Source organism: Daktulosphaira vitifoliae, unplaced genomic scaffold (genome assembly GCF_025091365.1).
Source record: "Daktulosphaira vitifoliae isolate Bord-2020 unplaced genomic scaffold, ASM2509136v1 Scaffold_4, whole genome shotgun sequence".
Taxonomy (NCBI): domain Eukaryota; kingdom Metazoa; phylum Arthropoda; class Insecta; order Hemiptera; family Phylloxeridae; genus Daktulosphaira; species Daktulosphaira vitifoliae.
The window spans coordinates 31,321,115-31,339,628 of NW_026099575.1; the positions used below are offsets into that span (position 1 = coordinate 31,321,115).

Here is an 18,514-nt window from a genome sequence, read left to right on the forward strand (position 1 = left end):
TTTAATTTTTTTCAATATATTTTCCGTTTTTTATAAAATCTGTTGTTATAGTATCAAAAAAAATGTGTTTATTAATTGGTAACTTATGTAGTTGTAACCCGACTTAAAAAAAACACAGTACAGTGGGGTTGTGGCATAGTTGGGTCCAGCATAGATATTATCTGATAGTGATTAAAATCACTATCATAAAAAATGCTTTGATGCAAATCTGTAGATAGTGTTTATTTTAAAAAAATTAATGGATTATTCCAAAAGCTACAGGATCTCCTATTTCATTATTTATATTCTGATTACAAGTTTTATGATTCAGAGTGTAATATATGAATAAATAAATAAATATATATATATATATTAATAATATATAAATATAAATAGTACTTATCTCAAAAAAAATATAATAATCCATACATTTTTCAAAAAGTTATAGCATTATAAAATTAAGAATATAAAAAAGATTTTTTTACAAAAATCGTATTTTTTTTATTAACTTTGATGTCTGTTTTTACCATGAAAATTTTTTTTTCATAATAAAGTATATTACATTAGCTTTAATTTAAGATATATATAAAAGTGTCAGACTTTCCGGAACACTTTCAAAAGTTAAGTAGAAAAAGTTCTACTTTCTATATGCATTTTTTAGATTTGAACCCCCCTCGTATATAGGAAAATGGTCTCATTTAAAAATATAGTATGTCGAATGAAAGATGTATATAAATACTACTTCTCATGAAAAATTATATTGATCCATACATTTTTCAAATAGTTATAGCATAATAAAATTAAAAATTTTAAATACAAAATCGAAAATTTTCACACAAAAATAGCATTTGGTAGCCTTTTTCACTGTGAAGATAAAAAACAGACACAAAAAAGAATAAATAAATAAATAAAAAAACACATCATAGTAAAACCTTCTCAGCTACACATCAAAGCTATAAAGTATATTAATTTTTATAAAATTAACTTATAAAAGTAGTATTCTGTTAATTTTCATTATGTTTTTTTTTTTTACAATTAATAAAACTAATTAAATTCATATTTTTTTATCTTCTTGTTTTATGAATTTTGATTTTAATGAATAAACTACAGGAATTTTGATATAAAAATATGCTTAAGTACACTATTAGAAATTATATAGGAAATTTTATTATTAAGTTATTTAAATGAAAGATTTTATTTGATCTTAAAATATTTTAAACTTTAAACTTTTATAAGAAAAGTACATAATTAAAAACTCTTACAAAAGTACCACTCATTAGTGTATATTAAATTGAATCAAATTATATATTAGAATGGAAAATCTCTTTCAAACAAATTAGGAAATATTAAAAAGATTATAAACAAATTGAAACACAATACGGACAGTAAAAGAAATGAAAAGACAATAATTACAAGACTTAGAATAGAACATACCCACTTTTATTTAATCTGTAGTGAATCTAAATCAATTTGTGATAAATGTTTAATTCATATATCATTGAAGTATATTATAATTTTCTACCTTAAATACTTAAACAGCATTTAAAATTCCTCACTAAAGGACTACTCAAGAAAAACATATATTTATTTAATAATAAATATTGTCAATAAACTGTAGTATTAATGTTATTATAAAGTAGGCTAATAAGTTTAGTTATTAAAGCTTTAGTGTTCCAAAAAAAAAAAAAATTGTTGTATATTATAAACAACATAATTACATTATATTTATTTTTTTAGCTTCGGTGCGAAACTGAGAAGATATTAATTTTACTATTTTTGTCTTCACGGTGAAAATGGCTAACAAGTGCTATTTTTGTATGAAAATTCTCGATTTTATTTTTTACATTTTTAATTTTATAATGCTATAACTTATTGAAAAGTGTATTGATCAACACAATTTTTTTATGAGAAATAATATTTATATCCCTTTTTTATTCGACATACTTTATCTTAATCAGGATATTAATAAGGAACTAGCAGTTTATGAAGTTTTTGGAATAATCCACCAATTTTTTTAAATTAAACACTATATAAAGATTTGCATTGAAGCGTTTTTTTTTATAGTGATTTTAATCACTGTCAGATATCATTATACTTGATTCAACTATGCCACATCCCCATTGTGCTGGATTTTTTAATAAAGTGTAATTACCATAAAAAAATTATCATGTATAATAATAGTTAATTTACACCAAAATACTTAAAACTAAAATTATTTTGGTTTCAAATATTGTATAAGAAACAAATCAACCGTGTTAAAAACGATTATAAAGTTCTATTCTTATTTTTTATGATTAAATTAATTAAATAAGCTAACAAAAACTAATTTTGAACAAAATTAAAATTTCTACTGTTTACATTTACAATTGATGTACATTATAAATGAAATAACTTATAGACTATGCTATATTTATGACTATTTATTATTTATGAAAATAACAATTTTTAAAATTAGTAAAATAATATAGTTTGTTTTATAAATTAAATGATATTTTTATTTTAGTTTCCACTTTATCAAATACAAATATTTAAATGAATATGGTTGGGTATACAAAAAATCTAAACCAAAAAAATTAAAGCGTTATTATTGTTATAAAGAAAAATACTTTGGAGATATTTCTATAGAGATAAATAATGATGATAATGACTTAAAAGAAAATAAATTATTGTTAAATTCTCCATTGAATGATAATTTAGCTAATGAAAATTCAAATTTAAATTCAGTTAAGTGTGAAAAAAATTTGACCCTTAGGATTTCTGACTATAATAGATGTTTGTTAGAAAATCCTAAGGATGTAAAATTATGGATTGAGTTTGTAAATTTTCAGGTATAAATTATTAATTAATTATAAATTTAACACTTTCTATATAAAATTAAATAATGTTTATTTATAGGACACATTACATAATTTGAATAAAAATTATGGTTCAAGAACTTTGTCAAATAGAAATTGTATTTTGGAAAAAAAATTAGCTATATTGGATAAAGCTCTTTTAGAAAACCCAGAATGTCATATACTATTAGATAAAAGATGGACAATTGCTGCTGAATTATTAACATCAGATAAGGTATGCAAGGATAATATATATCCTTGATCATATGTTTAACTTTAAACTTCATAAAAAACATAATCTAACTTATATCAACACCCATATTTTAAAGTCAATTTTATATTATATATATATATATATATATATATACTTTTTCCCCTTACTTTTAAACATTAATTTATAAATTTTTAAGTATCATTTCTTTTTTAAAGATGAAAGAAGAACTGCTAAAAGAAATTAATAAATGTAACTCTACAAATTTAACTCTATGGTATCATTATATAAATGTGATTCAAAGCTCTTTATCAGACTGTAATAATATTGATGTGCTGAAAAGTTATTCTGATGCAATGTTTGCAATTAATAAAGTAAAATATAATCTACAAATTGAAAAAAAAATAGAAATTGATAAAAAAATTGTTGGTAAGATGGGGAAGTTATTTGTTTTTAAAACTATGCATTTTAACATTTTTTATTTTTGTTTTTAGAATTATTTTTTAAATGTGGTTTGTTTTTAAGACAAGCTGGACATTATGAGCAATTATTAACACTCATAAATATGTACTTAACTGTTAATATTAATAATTTTGATAATAGCTTAATGGAAAAGTTTTACATGCATACTTCAGAGGACATTCGTAAGTATATTTTTTATATTTATAACACTTTTTTTTTTTTTATTAGCTTTCAATACAGAAGTATTATTATAGCTAAACGATTAAAATAAAACTATACAATAGAAACTAAGACTATACAAAGGAAAAAAAAATATTGTTATTAAACACAATTAAACATATTGTTAAAATAATAAATTAAACTTACTCAAAATACTAAAAAAGAAAGAACTAAACAAAATAGACCTAGGATATTAAATTAACATACAGAAAAATATTATATAACAAAGCCAGCTGAATGAACGAAGGAAATTATTTGTATAATTATTGAGGAGGATTAAAACTTTTTAATTATTAAGGATATTAAAACTATTAATGGGTGAAATATTAAGGGAGGACAGGAAATTGAACAAGAGTAAACGGTTATGTTGTAAAGGTGGGCAATCAAATAGTAAATGAGGAAAATTACAGGAAACTTCATCATTGTGTTTGGGGCAGAAGGGGGAATGGTTTAGTGACATGTTAAAGGCATGACTAGGTAACCGATTATGACCAAATCTAAGATGGGAAAAAGAGATAATATGGAAACGGGATAGAGGGAGGTTGTAAAACCAAGGACGTTTAGGGATAGTTGGAACTATAGATTTATGCCAGTTAGCTAAAGAGGAATTTGACCATTTATCTTGCCATGCTTTATTAATAGTTAGATGAAAAGAGGAAATGAGATCGGAAGAGGGAATTTTTAGGATAAGTGGTTGGTTGAAGGATTTAGTCAGTATGGCTAGATGGTCTGCTATCACATTGCCAGATATTCCGACATGACTTGGGCACCATAAAAATTCAACATTAATGTTCATTAAATAGAGACTATAAATTAAGGCTTTAATTTTGATTGTGAGGAAGGATCTACTTTTTTTAAAAGGAATTGAGGAAAGAGAGGATAAAACTGACAGTGAATCCGAGACAATCAGAACATTTATTATATTATATTGAGTGATTTGACAAATTCGAGAGCCGAGGATATTGCATAAGATTCGGTGGTAAATGAACAAGCTTTTGAAGGGAGATTATCTGAGAAATTCATGTTTAGACTAGGAATAAAAAAGGAAAAGCCGGCGGAATTAGTATAAACTGAGCCGTCAGTGAATATGAGGCAATAGTTAGCAAAACGAGAGGAAATGAGTTCATCAAAAAAATAATTGACAAAATTAGTTTGTGAGAGATTGTAATTGAGGCTTGCTATAAGAAAGAAATAGATGGTTAAAGTGAATTTTTGGAAAATAAGTAAGTGCATGAAATAGAATGTCGTATATAGGTAGGCGATTGATTGAGGTAATTATGGAATTAAGGTAGGGAATCAAGGTAGTAGAAATTGAGGCAAGTAGAGGAAGAGTTTTGGGTACATATTGCCAAAGTGAGCTTAGTGAATAAACACAATGAAATATTAACTTGGCAGGACTGGATATCTGTTTTAAAAGGAATTTATGGGGTAAGTAACGAGATCGAATTTCAATTGGAGGGCATACACATTCTACTTCTAAACTCATATTAGGGGTAGAGTTAACTGCACCTATAATTATACGTAAACAAGCAGCGAGTAGAGAATTGATTTTTATACGATGAACAGTGGAAGCCGAGGCGTATAAAAAGGAACCATAGTCAACTTTAGAGCGGATAAGAGCCTTAAAAATAAGTAAGAGTGAGGAGGGATGGGAGCCCCACCAGGTACCTACAATGGAACGTAGAAGATTAGACCAGCGTGATATGGAAGAGATGAGGTACTTTAAGTGAGGCATCCAGCAGAGTTTCTGATCTAGTTTGAGTCCGAGGTAAGTAACACAATCAGAGAAGGATAAACTAACTCTATCAAGCAAAATTGAAGGGTGTTGTAGGATGTGTTTTCTAGTAAATATTATAGCTTTGCTTTTTTCTGGGGTAGATTCAAAATAGGAAAGCTGGAGTACAGAGGAGATGATCTGGAGTGCATTATTTATGTTCGATACAGTAACCTGAAGTGAACTATGGGAAGAGAAAATAACTATATCATCAGCGTAAAGTAAACTAGAGAAATTATTAGATGTGAGTGATTTGCTTATATCAGCAGTATATATGTTAAATAAAATAGGACTGAGGCAGCTACCTTGAGGAAGACCTCTATAAGTAATATGTTGGTAAGAGGGACCAAACGGCGATTTAAAGTGAAGGAGGTGGCATTTAAATAAAGAAAAGATAAATTTGCACACCGATATAGGAATGTTGATGGAGAGTAGACGTGTAACAAGAAGAGGGATGTTAACAGAGTCAAATGCACCACGAACGTTAACAAAGACGGCTGTAGTAAATTGGCGGTTACAAAACAAATGGTACACGGGACCAACAAAAGAGGATACACATTCCATTATGCCCAGTCAACGTCGAAAACCAAACATGTTAGAAGATAATAGAGAGTTGGATTCAAGATACCAATCCAGACGGGTTTTTAGCATAAATTCTGTTAATTTGCAGAAGGCAGATGAAAGGGCAATTGGACGGTATGCTTTAGTAGCAGCACCACTATTAGGGATAGGAATTACTTTGAAGTGCTCCCAAGACTCAGGAATGATATTGTTAATCCATAAATTGTTTAAGATAGTTAAAAGAATATCAAAGGCTTTTATTGGAAGATGTTTAAAAAAAAAAGGAGAAATATTATCCAAGTCAGCAGCAGCAGATTTCCTTGAAGAGATAGCAAAGGACAGTTCGTGACGACTGAAAGGAGAGGAAAGGAAGCTATTTTTACTATTATTTGCTAAATTGTCTGAAAAATGTAATTCAAGTTCGTTAGAGGCAGGAACGTAAGGAGGTGCAATTTTATTACAAAAGTCGTCAAACCAGTCATTGTTGGTGGTGGAAAAAGGACGATTTATACAGTTTTTGAATATGTTAGCTCTGGTCCAAAATTCAGAGATGGACGTTGAAGGGTGTAGATTGCTGCATAAATTTAACCAAGAGTTTTTTTTTCCTTTTTTAGAATTTTGGTTGTGTTGGATTTTGATTTTTGATATGTTATATAGTCATGAAGAGAACCTGAGGATCTGTATTTTTTGAAATGAAAGGAGCGCATTTTAACTACAGTGGTGCAGGTTTAGTTCCACTAAGGAGGAGAATGGCTAAAACCTATATTGTTCGAACGCTTACGCGGGATTGAAAGTTTTGCTGCTCTTATTAGGATATCAACAAAATTGTTATAATTTGTTATAAGGGAGGTGGATTCAGACCAAGATTCGAGTAAGGTAGAGACAATTAGAGAGAAAGAGGTCCAATCTGCTAAGTCTAAATTAAACCTTAAGTTATCTGAAACATTGGAGGAAGAGTCACAGTTGAAGCGACCCGAACTCTTAGTGGGCTGTATAGAAAGACTTGTTACAATAGGATAGTGGTCGCTACCGTGAGGATCACCCAAAATGTACCAAGAAGAGGACAAGGAAATGTTAGGGGAGCATATTGTTGGGTCAACAGCAGTATCCGGAAACAGTGGCCGGTTAGCTCTAGTTGGAGCACCTGTGTTAAGAATACATAAATTATTCTGACTGATGTTTGAGTGAATAATATTGCCTCTATAATTGGAGTTTAATGAACCCCAGGCAGAATGATGACCATTAGAATCTCCTGCAATAATGGAGTTATTGGAAAGTAGTTTAAAAATTTCAGAAACTATTAGAGTAGAGGGATTAGATGAAGGAGGAATGTAAATAGACCATAGTTGAAAGGTGTTATTGTCCGGCATTAATACATTGATACCAACTAGGTCGATTGAAAAGTTACTGAGCATTTATTTCAGATTGTTATTAAGTGTAATGGGACGAAATTGAATTGGGGAATGGATCAAGATGGCGACACCGCCATAACCATCTTGTCGGTCAGAGCGGACTGAGTTAAAATTTGAAAGGTGAAAATTTTTATTTGGAAGTAACCAAGTTTCTGAGAGTAGAACAATTTAGCATTCATTTTGGTGGATAAGAAATGCAAGGTCTTGTGTTCTAGATAAGATACTTCTAATATTCCATTGCAAAATATTTAACATTTAGTTATTGTAGTAAAAGTAAAAGAAGAAAGGGAAAGGGAATAAGTAAATAAATGACAGATACATATAAACCTTATGTTCATGTAAAATAATATATACAGGGTGATTTTTTTATCATAACCCACTCAATTACTTACAGAATAATAATAATTAAAAAATTTTTTTTTATTATTATCTTTAGTCACACATTATTCTTGAATTATTAACTATGTAATACTTTTTAAGTTCATCCCTTATGCCTGGTAAAAGTGTCAACTTTGTTTTTTTAAATGGTAACACATATTTTTAATTTAAGAAAATGTTTGAGTTTTTAATTCAATAGTAAATGGCATTTGAATTTTTAATGAATCTTAATTTGTTTATTAGATATAAACATTTAAAGTTTCAAATTTTTGAGTTAATATATAGGTATAATACACAAGGGATTACAAATACAGGTAGCTAATTGGTTTTTTATGATATTGCTATCACAGTCACGGATTGTTTATTATCAATTATGACTATCAATAGATATACTTTTTGTATTGTCAGTTAGTGTATTTATAAACTCACAACAATGTACCTTACTATCATTGATAATAACAATGCTGTGTACCTGCTAATATCGATGTCATAAAAAACCAATTAGCTACCTGTATTTGTAATCCCTTGTGTATTATACCTATATATTAACTCAAAAATTTGAAACTTTAAATGTTTATATCTAATAAACAAATTAAGATTCATTAAAAATTCAAATGCCATTTACTATTGAATTAAAAACTCAAACATTTTCTTAAATTAAAAATATGTGTTACCATTTAAAAAAACAAAGTTGACACTTTTACCAGGCATAAGGGATGAACTTAAAAAGTATTACATAGTTAATAATTCAAGAATAATGTGTGACTAAAGATAATAATAAAAAAAAATTTTTTAATTATTATTATTCTGTAAGTAATTGAGTGGGTTATGATAAAAAAATCACCCTGTATATATATATATAAATAGGATATAAATAAGTAAATAAAAATATACACAAGCAAGTGAGGAGACAAGTGTACGTACAGAAACATACATACGTGTATATATTGCATAAACACGCACATAGACAAATGAATATACATGAAAAGTCATAAGGACAATGAGCAAGAAAAAATATATAAATAAATAAAATAAAATAATAATGATGATAAAATGTGATGAGATGAGGGAGTTACTGCAAACTGTTATTAGATGATAAAGAGAGAAAGTTAAGGATGTGATACTCAATTAATTGATTAAGGGTTGAGGGGGATGATAATGTAGATGAAGGAATATTGTATACAGCTGAAGAGAGTTGATTAGCCAAAGAAGTGATCCAGGATTTCTCAGCAGGTTGAGCATAGGAGTTAGTGAACATGTATTCGAGAAACGAACCATTGGGAGAAGACCAATTATTACTTTTATTGGAAACAAAATGCGGATAGTTTGATAGTTTGGACACTGTTTTTATTACCATGATACTTATTTTTACTTTTTTTGGAGAATGATTGTGTCAAGCTCGGAAAAGATTCTATAGATATAGGGTTTTGAGGAGCACTGGCGTTATTTATAATATTTGCATTGCTTGAGACACTATTCGAAAAAGTTTTAGATTTATTAACAATGTTATTCTTAAATATAAAAATGGCATCGTTGTACGAAATGTTTTCAATAGCCATGATTTTTTTAATCTCCTTTTGACTGGACCATTCAGGACATGAGCGATCTGTAGTCTCATGGGATGCTTTACAATGTAAACATGATGGGGTAGAGTTGTCTTTATTACGGCAATCGGTGGCAATATGATCGTTAGCACCACAACAAGCACACCATGCCTTACTTCTGCAAAATTTGGCTGTGTGTCCGTAGCGAAGACACTTATTACAGATAACAGGCGAACGGATGCTAGGAGAAACCGTGAATATGACTTTAAATATTGATATTTTTTCCGGTAGTTTTGAAGAAAGGAACTTGAGCTCTACTAAATTAGTTTGAGTTGGGGTATTAGAATTACGTTCTGTAAATATGCGACAAAAACCACTAATAGGAACCGGCGATTCGATACCTTCCCAAAATTCCTCCTCTGTTGTTGAGGTATCCAGGTGGATGATACCGTGAGAGTATATTAAAGTAGACGGGATTGAAGCTTTTACGTTCATACCAGGGAGAAGGTTAGAATTAAGGCAAGCATTGGCAGATTTGATAGAATCAAATAAAACTTTAACTCTGGAGCCAATGGGAGTTATTTGTTTTATACCGCTGAATTTGTTGTGGAAAAGTTTCCCAATTTTTAGCGGGTGTAATTTGCCGATATTTTGGTCGCTAACCGTGGATTCAACGAGAATTACCGGAGTCCCGTTAAAATTGTTTGAAAAAGATTTCAGATTAGTATCTAAACTCGAATTACTAGTAATTTTTTTTACGGTAGACGAATGTCCTGTTTCAGATTCATTGTTTACCTTATTTCGCGTATTTGTATTATATATATCAAGGTCGCTATTGTTATTCATAACATTATCGATGTCCATAGTATTAGAATTACTATCTGACGTTAGAGTAATGGCATCATTAAGATATGCCCTACTAGTTTCATTGTTATCGGCCGATTCGTTAATATTATACTGAAATTGTATGTTAGCTTGGAGTAGTTGTAGTTGATTATCTAATAGGTATTGTAGATTCGGAGAAACCATTCGTCGGGATCTTTTCGATTTTTGTGCAAAGTTACTTTTATGGGACCAGAACCGTTATTAGGTGGACGGCCCGGTCCACCCCGTGAATTGGGCATACGGAAACTTTAAAAAAAAAATTATGCGAGACTACTTATGTGAGTTAGAGATATATAACTAAATACGATAATACTATACGTACAAGGAAAACTGGATTCACAGGTGCGTAACAATAACACGACTTATTGCTACGATTGCTGAAGTCGAACTTTGAAAGCGTAAAACTCATATAATATGTTATATATCACATATTTAGCACGCGCTCCGTCTCCAAAGTGTCAACAATTTAATAGTTTAGTACAGTGGTGTAGTCCTAAAATGGATTATGGGTATACGCCTATATAATGAATAGAGAATAACGTGGGGGGCTCCGCCCCCCCCACCCCCCATTGCACTTTACATTTTCTACATACAATATTTCACATTATCAACAGTGATATAGTCGTACGTAATTTGATAAATAGATAAGTTAAAAACCTAAATGAGGAAACGTGGGGAATTTCACCCCCACACTACATTTCAAAGGCCTTAACTATAACATAGTTTTGGGGGACGGAATACAAATATTGTGATATTTTAACTGTGTTAAAAATATGTATTTTCTAATTATTACATAATGCAACTAAAACTCCTAACCCTGCCAGTTGCTCTATTCAACTTCCAAACTATTAGTCGAATATTTTTACTGATACTTCTAAGTTCTTACATAAATTAAATTTCATAGTCATATAATCGATATGTGTATTATTAGATACTGTTATATTTTTTATAAATAAACAATAAACTTTATGCAGTAATAAAATAATCTTACAATCATTGTTTTCAAATCGTTAAAACATAAATGAAATAAACGTGAATAGGTACATGTTTGTACTATCTTAATTCATTATAGGTAATATATTAAATACTAGATTGGTCGGTAAACGATTTATGACGGAAAAATACAAATTACCAATTTCAACAGCTATAGGTTAACCCAATAACTTTCAGTTTCAACTTAGTATGTGCTATATCGTTAAATTCTGATCGATGTTTTAAATTTTGTCAATAAAATTGTCGTGAAATGATAAACATTATCCTATTTATTTATACACTTTGACAGTGTTTTGTTTTACATTTATATTCTATTTTTAAAATGATAATAGTCTTGAGCCATATTTGTATGTTTATAACTTCAGATATATGTTTATATGTGGTATGACTGTAGACATTAAACAAACTGATAAGAGTTATTCAAAATTTGTATTTTATGACAAACGTACCTATATTCGATACCCACGTATTACTTTTTATTTTATTCTTTAGTCTATACTCTTTAACTATTTTATAAATACGTATACGCACTAAAAAAACCTATAACAATAAAAAAACTAACAGTGGATATACGCCGTATACCCGCGTATACGCTCCACGACACCTCTGGTTTAGTACATTAAAAGAGTTTTTTATTCAAATTTATAAACAAAATTTTTTTAGATATGCTATTAAATGTTATAATTTAGTTCTCAAACATCACAGTTTCATACTACTTATTCTGTTGTGCAGAGTAATAATTTTACACTAATAAAATCTATTTGTTTAATTCAAATTTTTCTAAAATTATGTTTTATTTTTATATAAGTACATTAAAAAGAAGATTAAAAAACAAAATGTTTTATTTTATTTTTGCAACTATTTCTATTTAACCAATATACTCTATGTAATATGTTAAAATTTAATAATATAAGTAATATTTTTTTATATAATTGTAATTATTATTATAATCATTATCATTTTTGCGTTAAATTCTTCAAGGTAAATTAATATTAAGTGGGCCTTACATATTAACATAAAAATTTACTAAAATAGTACCCATACAAATGTAAACACTGGTGTAGAATTTACTAACTACTAAAATGTTGAACTTACTTAATCTTATCCCACATTTAAATAAATTAAAAGGAAATAAAAAATAATGTGTCAAAATATTTTTAAAACATAATTTAAAATTGCTGCGGTAATTATTTATTTATACCTTCTGCAACCATCTAAAGGTTAAGACTGGTTAGATGCTGCTTTTTGATTACTCGTATACAGAGTATTCAGTAAGTAAGGAATCTGGTCAATTTTTACAAACAATGAGAACAATAGAAACCCGATCTCCTTTTTACTAAATTCCTTTATATATTGTCTTATGATATATCTGTTAGTTATATATAGTCTGCTTTAAGTGATAGTAACCAAAAAGTGCCACCTATTTCAAAACTCAAAAACAGTGTTAGGCCAGTTTTATAAGTAAAAGTACTATGGTTATTATACTTATATTATGCAAATAATTAAGACCATGACATTGGTAAAGTACTAAGTTATAAAATCTAAATAGTACAGAAGACAAAAAACCATTTATTTTATCATATAGACTTATGACAAGTGTCTTATTGTTTTCATTATTAGTTTTATTCTTTATTAAAATATGAATGTCATTGTCTCAATTATTATATATATATATATATGTAGGGGAATATGTATTATCATACATATATCCCCTATAATCAAAATAATTGGCAACACTTTGGCCATCGTTAAAACTTCTATTTTGAATGTTGATTTTTATCTTTATTGATGATATAGCAATACAAGGTGATTGACTAACTATGTCTCATGTAATATCTTTAAAAATACAAATGTTATAAACAATTTTTTTTTTTTTTTAATTGCTATGGATCTTTGTTGAACTGTTTCTTAAGAAAAATTAAATTTCTATCATTATCCCTTATACTTAGAACTTGTATCAACTTCAGGTTTTCAAATGGCAAACTCATATTATTTTTATGTATTTTTGTTTGTTGTAAAAAAAAAAAATTTGAAATTTGAAATAAAATACGCTGCTTTAAAATTTACAATATTTGATGAAAAAATTCAGTCATTTCAGCACTGTCACATTATTATTTTATATAGCGATATGAGCTACCAATTTACTGTGTCACACACGTAGTCAGAATAGAGCTTATCGATTTACAACCTATAACATTTGAGTCTGTTATAATTTTATCTTAATAATCCCTACACTTTAATGAGCTCTGTGGAGCACTTAATATTAAATAAAATAAAATATTTTTTATTATTAAACTAAATCTAATGGTGTATAAAAAAAATAGGGTTGCCATTTGAAAATATGAAGTTGGTACAAGTTTTAAGCATAACGAATGGTGGTAGAAATTTTAATTTTCTTGTGAAACACCTCATCCAAAATCCATAATGATTAAAAAAAAAATTGTTTATAACATTTGTATTTTTTAAGATATTACGGAAGAGATAATTAGCCATTCACTTTAAATAATAATATATATCATTCATGAATAATAGCAAACTATCTATTCTGTCTTAAATATCTTGGGTATTTTTAATTACACTAATATTTAAATTAATTATTTTTCATAAAAGAAAGTCATAATAAAACACATGTTTTAAAACAAAATGTTTTTGACATAATAATCCTGTTATCTATTCTTTGCACCTTTACTACCTTGCAGTAATATTAAAAAATGTAAGTATATCAATTTTATTTTTCATAATAGTGTTCAGTAATGATTTTAAAGCTATGCCATTAAATAAAGCTTGGTATCAAGTTGAAACATTAAGAACACGTGATCATTGGATTCCACTACCAAAGAATTTAGCAGATTCTAGTGATGATCCCCAAAGAGTAGTTTTACCTGAAGATGTATCTGAATTAGTACAACCTATAACTAATCATCACACAGTAGTAGTCAATTTGGTGTCTGTGTGTTGTATTTTATTAAAAATGCCAATTTTACCTTATCGACATTTTGTTGTTCGACAATTGGGCATTGATAACTATCATTTTAATTTTGAAAGCCTAGAAATGATACTTAGCAGTATATTTATGGCTTATAATTTTAAAAATTGTAAGTGAATTTTAATATTTATTATTTCCCTATATGTATTATTTTTAAAAGTAAAATTTTATTTTAAGATTGAATAAATAAAATATTTGTCTTATTTAAATCATTTAAAATATTTTTTACTGCTTTTCGAACATCTTAAGAATAATTATTTAGTTATTATCATAAGTAATTAATAGAAATTTGTTTTTAAGTAAAAATATTTTAATTAAAATTTTACAGATAATCAAATTAATGATAGAGTAAGTGATGTATTATTAGTTATGTTGAAGACAGCTATGCCACCTCATTATTATGATGATGAATCTACCCCTAGCAAAACATACTCTAGTTTTGTAATTTCTATTTTAAGGCATATAACTGATTGTTTGTATGCTATGGATTATACTTCTGAAGCAAATATTTTTTTAGTTTGGTGGTTAAGATTTGAAAGATATAAAATAGCTATAAAATCTACTTCAAATAATAGTAAACTAGTTTCAGAAGTCAAATTATTACTTCAAAAACCTCAATACAGGTAAAAAGTTGAGTATAATCAAATATTTAGTTGATTTTGAAAATTCCATTTTATTCTCAGGAACAACATTCCTTTGTTTATTGAATTTGCATTATTAAAGAATCAAGTTGGAAAAGCTGATGATGCTTTAAAAATTTTACAAAAAATTATTGATTCACAACATGTATTGTTGGATAGTAAACCCATCTATGAGAGTATTACTTATAGAGCAACTTTCACTGCGATTTATAGAAATATGCTTGAAATAGTTATACAATTAAATAACAGGTATTGTAATTGTTTTCTAATGTTATTAGTTAATGAATTTATACAATGTAAAATGAATATTAGTATTTAAGTACAAAGTTAACAATAGGTGAAATGTTATGATGTAAGAAAATGAAAATTAGTAGGGTGAAGTTGGATGTTGTAAACAGATTTGGTATTTTATCTAAATAAACTAATATGATTTAAGTGTGGTAATAGATATAAATTAACTCATTTCTATTCACAAATTATATTAATTTAAAAATGTTCTTATTATATAAACATTATGAAATAAAAACCCAGCACAGTGGGGTGGCGGCACAGTGGGGTCGTGGCATAGTTGGGTTCAGTATAGATGATATCTGACAGTAATTAAAATCATTATCATAAAAAACGCTTCGATGTAAATCTGTAGATAGTGTTTAATTAAAAAAAAAAAATTTGTTAAAATAGCATATTTTTGAATATGGTAGCCATTTGCACATAGAAGATAGGTCGTCGGGACAAATTTTTTTTTTTAATTATATAGTACATGACATAACCTTTGATTTGATATATGTTTAAAGGACACAGTATTTCCGGAACATTTTCAAAAATTAAGTTGAAAAAGTTAGTTTTTGTAAAAAAGTTGCTACTTTAAATCCCTCCCAGAGATCAGGTTAAGTGTTAAATTTTCAAAAAAACGATATCAAATAAAAGAGAAATATCCAAGGTTTTAGTATAATAAAAAATGATGTTGATTTTTGAAAAAGTTTTAAGAAAAAAAGTGAAAAAAATGACAAAATTTACCGATTTAAAAAATTTCGAAAACTTTAGAAGGTAAAACATTCTAATTCATCCCTTTTAGCTTCGATGCGAAACTGAGAAGGTATTGTTTTTACTATGATGTGTTTTATTTTTGTATCTGTTACCACTTTTTCTCAGCTCTCACCGAACGGATTTCTTTTAACGATATGTCAAAAAATTCCAAATCGTATCTAGTCGAAGACATTAACCTCAAAAATTGACAAAAATTTTCTTCGTTCCCCGTAAATGGGAGAAACCTCCAAAAAAATTTCAAATTTAAAAATCGCTAATTTTTTCAATTTTTTTTACTAAAAACTGCCGTAACTTTTTCAAAAATGAACATATTAATATAATTTTTTTTTTTTTTTTGATGCTTGATGTCTTTATCTATCATTTGGTATATATTTTTTGTAAATCTGACACTTAACTTGCCCATAGGGGGGGATTTAAAATGACAATTTTTTTACAAAAAATTAACTTTTTCAACTTAACTTTTGAAAATGTTCCGGAAGGTCTGACACTTTTATATATATCTTAAATTAAAGCTAATGTAATGTACTTTATTATGAAAAAAAAATTTGACCTCTGGACTTGTCTTCATGATGAAAACGGCTACCGAATGCTATTATAGTGTGAAATTTCTCGATTTTATATTTTACATTTTTAACTTTATTATGCTATAACTATTTGAAAAATGTATGGATCAATATAATTTTTTTATGAGAAATAATATTTATATCCCTTTTACATTCGACATACTTTATCTTAATTAGGATATTAATAAGGAACAAGCAGATCATGTAGCTTTTGGAATTATCCACCAATTTTTCTAAATGAAACACTATCTAAAGATTTGCATCGAAGCGTTTTATTTTGATAGTGATTTTAATCGCTGTCAGATATCATTATACTTGATCCAACTATGCCACGTCACCACTGTGCTGGGTTTTTTTTCTTTATTTACTATAACAGATTACTGGTATCAAACTGTTCTTATTCAAAATAAATATTTATGTAAATTATTTTGTTCATGAATTTTTACTTTGTACTTAAACGACATTAGATAAATGACTTTAAAATTAAAAAAGACACTATTTATTAATTGATTGATTTAAATGAATGATTTATATGTAGGTGTTCAGTAAGTAAGGAAACAGGTTTCTATTGTTCTCATTGTTTTTAATACTTGACCTGTTTCCTTACTTACTGAACACCTGTATAATAATTATAATAATTACTTTATCATTTTTTCAACATCCAATGATATCCAAACAAGCATATATTCAGAATCAATTTTTTTTGTGAGAAAGAGGTGTAATATTTTTTTTATAATATACATTGTATATACAGGGTGTTCAGTAAGTCAGGAAACGGGTTTCTATTGTTCTCATTGTTACAAACAATGTTACTCAATGCAAAGTTGAGTTTGTATTAATTTTACTATGATATGGTTTTTATTTTATGTTTGTTGTCAATTTTTCTCAGCTCTCACTAGACTGATTTCTTCCAATAATATGTTAAAAGATTACAAATTGTTTCTAGTTAAAAAAATTTCTTTGAAAATTAAAAAAAATTCACTCGTTTTCTGTAAATAAATATATATATAGAACAACTTTTGGATCAGTATTACAGAAATTATTGACATATTTATATCTAGGTGTGAAGAATAGTACAGCCAAAATGATAAGTCATAAAAATTGCAGCAGCCATTCTTCACCTCTAGTTATTACTTTAAATTTTTTAATAACTTGTTAACAACTAGTCATCTTATAAGATCATATTAAATAAGATCTATTAAATAGGCTAGTAAATTAGGGGTGTTGCCTTATGATAAATTAAATTTGACATCCTTATATGGTATAAGGAATGAATATAAAAAAACAGTATGAGTAAAAAATTGATTCAAATATTTGACTAAAAGAAACAAAAAAATTATGAATGTATTTTTGTTTTTCAATTAATTAAATGCTTCATAATAAGATAATCTCTGTATACATATATATATATATATATATATATATGTGTATATAGAATGTTCAGTAAGTAAAGAAACAGGTTAGTTGTTACAAACAATAAGAACAATAAAAAACAATTTCCTTATTTACTGAACGAACACTCATATTTTAATTAGTAATAAATAAAATGAAAAAATTTAATTTAAGTTAACTTAATAATGATTAATATATGAATTAGTTTTTTGTATCCTTTATAAAAGGTTTCCTACATATAGGGTTTTTCCTACTATAAATGATAATATAGATTATCTATTTTTATATTTAAAATTGTTTTAATTTTTAGAGATAGAGCTATAAAAATCTTGGTTGGTTTAGCTACAGGTAGTCTTCCTAATAACGCAGATTTGAATTTTATGGACCAAGCAAATAATACATTTAATAGAATAACAAATGATTGCCTTGCTGATCGTTATCAATTTTCTCATTCCAATTTAGCATACAATTTTTTACCACAGTTTTTTGTTGAGTGGGTTGCATGTTATGCTTGGTTTTTGTATTTTACTCAAAATATACAATCTGCTGTTTCTATGATTAAAAGAGTTATATATCAAATTGAATATATTATTGAATCAAATAATTATGAAACAAATCAGTAAGAATAATTTT

General features: G+C 27.3%; 1 protein-coding gene and 1 long non-coding RNA gene across 4 annotated transcripts in view; one reads left to right on the forward strand and one right to left on the reverse strand.

Annotated features, from left to right (window-relative positions):
* Nucleotides 1-18,514, reverse strand: part of LOC126906416 (uncharacterized) — a 177,185-nt gene that overhangs the window by 75,432 nt on the left and 83,239 nt on the right. Inside the window, exon 2 of the long non-coding RNA XR_007704247.1 lies at nucleotides 16,151-16,426. This is a non-coding gene — a long non-coding RNA (uncharacterized LOC126906416). The remainder of the gene's footprint in view (nucleotides 1-16,150; nucleotides 16,427-18,514) is intronic.
* Nucleotides 1-18,514, forward strand: part of LOC126906383 (nuclear exosome regulator NRDE2-like) — a 28,079-nt gene that overhangs the window by 2,477 nt on the left and 7,088 nt on the right. For all 3 annotated transcript variants that reach the window (XM_050686965.1, XM_050686964.1, XM_050686963.1), the window contains 8 exons: nucleotides 2,483-2,807; nucleotides 2,875-3,048; nucleotides 3,243-3,453; nucleotides 3,519-3,668; nucleotides 13,997-14,347; nucleotides 14,567-14,861; nucleotides 14,922-15,128; nucleotides 18,192-18,500. In XM_050686965.1, coding sequence (XP_050542922.1) covers nucleotides 2,483-2,807; nucleotides 2,875-3,048; nucleotides 3,243-3,453; nucleotides 3,519-3,668; nucleotides 13,997-14,347; nucleotides 14,567-14,861; nucleotides 14,922-15,128; nucleotides 18,192-18,500 — 2,022 coding nt within the window. The remainder of the gene's footprint in view (nucleotides 1-2,482; nucleotides 2,808-2,874; nucleotides 3,049-3,242; nucleotides 3,454-3,518; nucleotides 3,669-13,996; nucleotides 14,348-14,566; nucleotides 14,862-14,921; nucleotides 15,129-18,191; nucleotides 18,501-18,514) is intronic.